The sequence below is a fragment of the Neolamprologus multifasciatus genome, chromosome 10 (genome assembly GCF_963576455.1).
Source record: "Neolamprologus multifasciatus chromosome 10, fNeoMul1.2, whole genome shotgun sequence".
NCBI classification, from domain to species: Eukaryota; Metazoa; Chordata; class Actinopteri; order Cichliformes; family Cichlidae; genus Neolamprologus; species Neolamprologus multifasciatus.
The window spans coordinates 8,421,471-8,430,152 of record NC_140448.1 but is presented as its reverse complement, the minus strand read 5'-3'; the positions used below and the strand labels follow the sequence as shown (position 1 = coordinate 8,430,152).

Here is an 8,682-nt window from a genome sequence, read left to right as displayed (position 1 = left end):
AAAATAATAACTTTGTTAGTGATTGTATAAAAGTGCCAGCTCAAGTACCAGCAGCTCTGCTGAATTTATACCCACACTTGAGCATTTCCTGACAGTACTTAAGATAGACTGCCTGTCTAACTTTTGTCCTCTTTGTAAAGACTTGAGCAAGCGATTATTATTTTAGAAAGTGAGTGTGAAATGCCTGCCTGCCATTTTAAACAATATCACCCCTTGCACAAGTTCCACGTTTTAATTCAGGATTCTTCACTTGCCATGTCTCTCTCTTGCAATGACTCTGGCTTAACTTAACCACACGTAACATCCATTGTTTTGTTCTGTCACAGCTGTTGTTTATCACTAATTTGCAGAACTGATGCAACTCTGTAGGATTTAATAAGCCCTACCTTTCCGCAACATTTACCTGCAGGCTCTGCCTGCCTTCCTTTTCAGGTAGTCTGGCAAACAGCAGTTCAGGTGCTCAGGCGCTGGGTGTGTGTATATGTATATAAGTTACTTGAAGATTCACATCAGTATTGCTTGCTAAATTTGACAACTTGGAAATAATTTAGGGAGGAGCAAATCAAGTGCCTGTGAGCCATACAGTGAGTAACTTGGCCCTACAAGCTGTGCCAACGTCTTGTGTGCCAAATGTGTGGCAAGAGGGTGGCACGAACAGCGTGCCAGCGCTAGTCTGCCTGGCTGCCAGGCACTTCTCTTTATCCAATCAGACAGTTCGGTTTGAGTGAGACCCCCTATTCTTGTCTCTTCCCATCTCCTCCCGAAGCTTTGTAACCCTCCCGTGAAAAGCACAGATGCACACTTGCACACTATTAAGCCTCCTCAGTACAGTTACACTTACCTATAGACCATAACCAGGGAGTGAATGGTGCAGAGTGCTCCCTCTTTTTGTTTCTGTCTGCTGCTGCTGCTGTCTCTACTCCTCCATCTTTTTTTCTTTTCTTTTTTTTTCTTAGACAACATCACAGGCTAAATGAGCATGCCTCAGTCTGTTTTTTAAGCATTTCATCAGCATTATAGAAAGAAGAGTGTGTCTAGAGATCTGTTTTTCGGGGATGTGTGAAAAAAAAATGCTGCCTGTCTGTGTGTGGCTTTATTGGACATGATGAAGGATGATATTATGGTGGATGCTGCTGCTGCTGCTGGGGCTGCTGGGGCTCTGAGATGAGGAAGGATCACATTTGTCTCACACCCGCTTAGTATAATGTGTCTATCTGTCCCTCTCCCCAAGACTGGACATCAGTGTTCATCAAAATAAACATATTGTCAACACAGTTTTTCTTCTTCTTCTTTCTTTCTTTTTTCTTCTGGTAGTTTTTGTTAATTTTTCTCCCATTGCTGCTCTTCGCATATTTGCCACATCTAATCCAGAAAACACGTAACGCCACTGTGATTGCATGGATTTCTTTATCTCTGAAATTTTAATCTATAGATGGACACGGAAGTGGTAACCCGACAACACAGCGTGAACTCTGATTTATTATGTGTGAGAGGGGTGCTGGGGAAGAAATCAGTGTAAAGGAGCGAAAATAAATATTCTAAGAGCAATTACTGCGAGTAGACGAGCTGCGATTCAATAGGGAGAAGGTGATGCGAGGTACTTGCCGAAAAGATTAAGCTAATGTCGGCACTCCTCTTATGTCTTCCAGGTTGATGATGCCATGCTTATGTTTGATAAGACTACTAACAGACATAGAGGTAAGTGCACAGCTTCTGTTCCCCCTTTCCTGATGTTTTTTTCCCCCTCTGTCTTTCCGAAAGGTGAGAAAATAGTCATTTTATGTCCTTTCCCCATGAGATAACACAGAACAGTTCCATTTCACATGATATTAGGTGTGCCATCTGTTCAACAATGGGAGCGTGTCAAAGTAATCAATAAGCTGGTACGGTGTTTAGAATGTTTGAGCATTAGATGGCGAGTGTGTGCGTGTGTGTCTGCGATGATGCTGGTGTGAGTGTTTCAGAGAGGTGCTTAAAGGGTGTAAAGATTGCGAGATGGTGGGTGCTGTGCAGTCAGATAACAGCATCAGATAAGACCCAAGAGAAGCACTGACTTTATCGCTTTATCTCATCAGCTCCTTATCTGAGATGAGGGGGGACATTTCTCTCTCAAGCAGAAGGACTTTCCAAAGACAGGTTTCCTCCCTGCACCACAATGCGGCGTCGGCGTATTTAAGCCAAGCGACACTCTTTTAGGCCCCGACTTAACCACCGGCAGACACGTATATAGGCCTGTCACTTATCCTCAAAACTGTGCGATGGTTGGTATTGCTGCCTCACACAGGTACGCTAAAGGAACTTTTTAGGAGACAGACTGTCCCTGGCTGTTTATGCCTGTATGTATCATTGTGTGCGTGAGCAGTCGACAGGCGCTGACAGGTATTTCCACAAGAAAAAGGAGCAGACACTGCTGTGTTTGTCACGCCAGTCAGCTCACTTGTAGGCAGAGCTGGCATCACAACCCTCTCACTCAGCTGGGCTGAGCATATAGATGTAAATATTTGTTTGCAGCGAAGAAGTCGTCCCCTCAAAGTGTATAAATGTTTAAGTGCAGTGTTCTGGGATCGAAAGCAGTTATTGTTTTGCGAGTGAACTCTGTCTTTGGTTTTTAAGCTATATCCGTGTGTGAGTGCTGTGCAGGCAAACTCTTTTGAGTCTGGTAAACAGTTTCTAAGTGTGAAACATGTGAACTATAGTGGAAGTGATCTATGGCTTTGAGGGGATTTTGATCTGTAGTGACAGAACCCAGTGTGAGGTCTGCTTTGAGACGAAGGCTTTTCTCTCACTCTCTCTTATTTCTCACTCTTCTCTCTCCTGTCTGCTGCACCGCCAGCCCTCGGTGAAAGGGGCTGGGCGCCATGCTTGGAGAGTGTGTTAGGCGTTTGCCTTTGGGCAGCAAAATGCCCTTCAAATGAAGACAGTGATGGAGAAACAGCCTCCTTGGCAATTTTTCTGATGACAGCGGGCATATTTATATTGAGTGTGACACGGAGACAGGCGTCAGGTGCAGTTCTTCCTGCGGTTGCTGTTTTGTTTAAGTAGCGTTTTGATTATTTGTTCCAGTGGGAATTTGACACGGTAGATATTTGCTTTTTTTCATCTTGGGGGGGAAAAAAAAAAAAAAGCACAACAGGTCTTTCAGATGAATGGCGCAGAATATTACAAACCTCTAAGAAGTTATTCACCAGAGCCATTAATGTGACTGGTCATATTTTTATTTGCTATATTTACTTGAACATCGGGAGGTTATACTGTAAAAAGAAAAATGCTATTTTTACTACTAAAAACCTTTTAAAGGTGCGCTTTTACTGCAAAGGTTCAGATGGCCTCATTTGAATGTCATTTCTGTAGCTTTTTTGTTTTTCTCCCTAAACATTTCTTACCTAAGGTCAGTGCTGTATATTGCTGTATAATGCGATGTTCTGTTTTTTGGGTTTTTTTTTTGGAAGAGCTTATTGTGTTTGAGATGCATGATCGACACTTGATTGTGAGTGTTTTCTTTGGGGCTGTGGTGAATTGGATAGAGGACAAACGTCACACTTCACTAGTAGCAGCATTGTCCTTCAGACAGTCCCTGCGAGCCTGGCGAAACGACAACCAGAGGAGACATTCTCTACCCTTCTCGTTTCTACCTTTTCTTTTTTTTTTTCCTTTTTACTCTCTATCTCTCCCGGTCATTCAGTCTTATTCGTTTTTCCTTTTCTTCTATCCAGTCACACTATTTCTGTCCCCAAACCATCTCCCATTCTGGCCTGTCTTCGCCATCTCTTGTCTTTCTCCTTCTGTCTCTCCTGTTAGAGGACACTCGCTGTAAGCAAAGCTCCTCACAAAGGCACACGCTGCACACCATCTCCTTGGCATTTAAAGGAGTAGAATACAGCCAATTGTGTTGGAAATTGAACTCTCTAAAGCCTCCCTTCCCGCTGCAGCAGTTCATTGTGGGTGAGTTCAGTGTCTTTGCTGAGCGGCTTGGGCTGTCCAGAGGTTGATGCCAGAGGGCGCCTATTGTTCCATGTTCTACTGCAGTGTCCCCCCCCCCCCCCCACCTCACCCCACCCTCACTGACTCCTGCTCCGCCTCCCTACAACCTTCCCCTTTTTCTCCTGACATTCATTTTGTGACAGAGAGGAGAATTTCAGGGCATTATTTCACAAGATATTTTTAACTTTTCTTGTTTATGGGTGGTTTATTCGGTTGTGCAGGAGGTCCAGCAAACAGTGCCTTTGCTCCAAAACACAGACTGGGGACAGGGCCATGAGCACAGCAGTCACAGACTACACATACCAGTCATCATTTCCAACCCCCTCAACATGCCTTCACATGCCAAAATTGGATGACAAGACAAGCTATATGGGGGGGAAATAAAAGCTTTTGGTATAGCCCTGAGTCAAAAATCGTTCTGTCATCCCTTTACCTCCTCCCGTCCCGCTGGCTGACATATGATCTATGATCTCAAATGTGATTTTCACTGTCAAACACAATTGGCAGTGCCATGAAGAGTGTTACAGGGGTGCAGAAAAATGGCATCTGTAAACGGATGGGATTGAGAGCATGATGAAAGAGTGGCAAATATCATTATCCGCCAAAGCATTGGGGTTTAATTTGTGAGTTACAAGTTACAGTAGATGATAAATGAATTCTTTGTCTTGTTACTCGTAAGCGTCCCTTATTAAGTGCTACTCTACCACACCGTAATTAGCCCTGCTTCTCCACCACAGTAGCACTCTCATTGTACCCCACGTATAATTCAAAAGGTACCTTGTACAAGGTGAAAATATTTAGCATAGATATTATTCACGAGCAGCTTCCCAGCATCACTCTTACTACACACAAGTCAAAACAAGAACAACACACACAACAGAAATTAGAGCAATGCAATTCCGATGCTAAAATATACTTGCAAGTTTCACGGATGATGATTATGATAATGATGATGATGATGATGACAGATCAAGCAGTCCAGCACGGCACAGTCTCCATGGCAACTTGATCTGGTCACGATAAAAGCTTGGCTGCAAGCACCAATAGGAAAAGTGCATTTTTAATTATTGCTGCTTCCCATGGCGAAGCATGGAGGGGTTTTTTTGTTGTTTGTTTGTTTTTTGTTTTTTGATGACCTGAAGAAGAATTACCAAATCTAAACATCAAGCTTGGTGTCAATACAGTAGCTCAGATATCATCTCATTTTCTGTTTGCCAGCTTCGCTCCAATTTCTATTGGCTGCAACAAACAAACTGTTTGAAAATTTAAACCAGTATAGTAAGTTGTTTGTTTGTTTGTTTGTTTGTTTGTTTTTTGCCTGTCCCGTTTGGATCTTTAGCCATCAGATTTATTGTCTGAAGGCCAAGAAAGATGCCTAGCGGATTTACTTTACCAAGTGGCTCATCATGGCCTTGCCATATTGGTCCATTTGATTGACCTTCATTATTATTATGTATTTATTTTGTTTTATTTTCTGTTGTTACAGATGAGACAGACATGACTGTGGGATAGAACAGGGAGAAAGAAAGAATAAAAGAAAGAGAGGGAGAGAAAGAAAAACAGAGGAGAAGAGATAGTGAGGAAGGGAGGAAGAAAAAAAATTACCTGGATCACCCGTCGAGAGAAGAAAAAACAGAAGAGAAAACAAACAAAAAAGAGCAAGATAATAAACACAACACCATCATAATAAACTAGCTAACAGTAAATAACAGTAGATACTAAATATTAAATGTTATTGTGCAGCACGCAAGATTGACAGCGCACAATGTGCTTTGAGGTAGCAGCCAAGAAAGGTGTAGTTTCTGTCTGTGAACACCCGTGTGTACACCTGTGTGCACACCTGTGTGGATCAGCACGCTTGTATTCAAAACGTTTCTCCATGTAACGATGTGCTAGGGAGTGTGGGGAGCCATAGCCCCATCCCCCAGGGCGTGAAGCAGGTATGGAGGAGAGGAGGTGTAGTAAGTTCTGTGAGGCTCTGAAAGAAGATCACCTCCACCAATTTTGGTCATGACTAGAATCATTTGCTACCTGAATGTGTTCAAAGTTTCAGTTAAATCCAGAATGGCAGTCTCGTCTATTAGGTTAGCATGGGGGAGGTAACTTGTGTCAGCCTTGATCTGTGATGCTTTTGCTTTTCTTTGGCACCTACTAGCAATCATTTGTGCTTCCAAGCAAGGTCATAATCAAGTGTCAACTTAGGGTTAGCTTTGGACTTGACTTTATGTGAGGAATCAGATGGAGTGTAATCTTTAAAAATCTGCTTTATGCTTCCAGAGTTAAATGTATATTGTAAACACAACCTTAACTTTGACCTGTTCTTGCTGCAGGAGTGCTCGAACCACAGAAACAAGAAACGAGTGAAAAGAAAGTCTTATGTGGCCACCTGTATTTGTCTTCAAAAGTAAAACAATGCCCATAAATGCCCATGTTTTTTTTTAAAAAAAAACTGCTTTACAGCACAGATAAGAATTTTTACAGTCTGGTACTAAAGCTAACTTCCCCCTTTATAGCAACCGTCCAATAACTCACCCATAAAACTTTATTAAGGCTCAAAGTTAGGGATGTGGCTGCGTTGACTGACAGAACACAGGCTGCCGACTCATACAGTTGTGTCAGGCAACTGTCTGCTAGGCTCCACGTCCAATCAATGAACTGGAGCTTTTGATTATGTTTGTAGTTTTTACCTCTTTTGGAGATTGTTTACTGTAATTATCTGGCAAATAATATGTATGATGTGTCAAGTATGTTAACTCATCCAAGAGTCAGTCTGCCGTCTATGGCTGGATAGGTGCTGGGTAGGTGCTATTAGCTAATAACTTAGCAACCCTCTTGACCAAAAATGGTAAGTTATGGCTCCAAGAAACAAGGATGGCAATGATTCTAATGTTGAGGCCTTAAAATGGGGCTTCACAAACCTTCACGGTGGTTACGTCTATTGATTATATACAGTATACAGTCTTGAGCGAGTAACTGAGGTCACATAGTTAAAGAAAAAAATTGCTAAATGTTTTGATTGACCTCAAAGGTCACTAGGATGTTAGGAAGGATTTAAGAAGCCTACAAAGGCAGCAGCTGCACTCAGAACATCTTAATCCATTTGCAGTAAGTTATTTAACTATGCAATGGTGGATGTTGCTGTGATTATGCTATGATGTTACAAAAGTTTGTTTTAGATGCATTGTCATATACCACCTTATTTCCTGTAGGCTCTATAAATGTGGAAAACATGATGGGGAAAAAACTGAATTCATTACTAGGATAGAACTGAAAATAAAATAAAATAAAATAAAATAAAACAGACCACAAGTCATAAAAGTAAAACAAAATGGTTGTCACGTTGGCATGGTTCTTCACCCTCTTGTCCACTCATATTTTTCCGTGCTGCTGAAGAGATAATCCACTTTAACCTCTGTCTTTATTAAAGCTTTCAGAGTCTGTGACAGACGTAAAATTAATTAATGATAATCCTAAAGACTGGAAATGCTGCGCTGCTTAAAAAATGAGGATGTAACTAAAGCAAACTGAGTTAACTTCACCTCAAAAATTGGAATGTTTATTTTTGGAGCACTTTTCTAAACCTAATTGCAGAGTGCTTCACTCCTTGCAGCGACCTCACACCAAGCAGATTTTACTGTAGTAGGATGTCCATAGTTGGTTTACTAACGGTTCTTGATGAATCTTCCAAATAAGCGAGCATATGGGAGCAAAGGATAGAAAATGCATCTGTAATTTGTAAGATGATCAGCAGTGTTTGTGCTAGTCTTCTATTTTTGTAAATAATCAGACAGTGTTTCACTGTGGTTCTGCCTAAATAATGGTCCTGGTCATGCCACACATACTGCTACATTTCAAATGCTAATCCAAGCAACAGTGACCCTCCTGGGAGTGGGAAAAATCCCATCTGCTGATGTGTCTGTCCAGTTGTTGTCTGGAAAATCTACTTGAGTAAGGTATTGTCTTTAGTCCCGAAACACGTAGAGGAAGGTAGCAACTGTTTGCTCCTCCTGTCATATGCCAGAATGCCCTGAGCATAGAATGGGGCACATTTGTGTACTTTGATTCATTTGGTTTCAATTGTTTCCAGTCCCTGTATAACCTTGGTAAAAGCTTAGATCATATTGTCAACAAAAAGTCAGACTTGTCCCAGGTGGGTGTTGGTCTCCACCAGGGCTGCCTTTTCTGGTCTTCATTTTTATGAACAGAATTTCTAGGTACAGCAAAGGGGTGGATGGTGTCTGATTCACTGGACTCAGGCTCTTGACTCTGCTTTTTGCAGATATGTGGTTTTGTTGGCTTCATCAGGCAGTGACTGAGAGCTTGCACCGGGGTGCTTTGCAGCTGAGTGCGAATGAAAATTAGCACCTCGAAGTCTTAGCCAATGGTTCTCAGCCAGAAAAGGATGGAGTGCCCGCTCCAGGTCAGTTACTGCTCCAAGTGGAGGTTTAAGTATCTCAGGGTCTTGTTCGCAAGTGAGGAGAGAGTGGAGCAAGCCACTGACAGACAGACAGACTGAATATGCTGTACCGATCAGTTATAGTGAAGAGAACCCTGAGCATCAAAGTAGTCTAAAGCTGTCAATTTACAGGTCGATCTATGTTTCGACGCTCACCCATGGTTATCAGCTCTGAGTAGTGACTGAAAGAATAAGATACAAGCAGTGGAAATTAGTTTCCTACGTAGTTGAGCTTTAGTAATTTG

General features: G+C 42.1%; 1 protein-coding gene across 12 annotated transcripts in view; it reads left to right on the top strand.

Moving 5' to 3' along the window:
* msi2b (musashi RNA-binding protein 2b) overlaps positions 1-8,682 on the top strand; it is a 261,495-nt gene that overhangs the window by 144,106 nt on the left and 108,707 nt on the right. For all 12 annotated transcript variants that reach the window (XR_014876618.1, XR_014876617.1, XR_014876620.1 and 9 more), the window contains exon 7: positions 1,650-1,698. Coding sequence is in view for 5 of the 12 variants with exons in the window: in XM_085175919.1 (XP_085032045.1) it covers positions 1,650-1,698 (49 nt within the window). In the remaining 7 variants the exon portion in view is untranslated. The remainder of the gene's footprint in view (positions 1-1,649; positions 1,699-8,682) is intronic.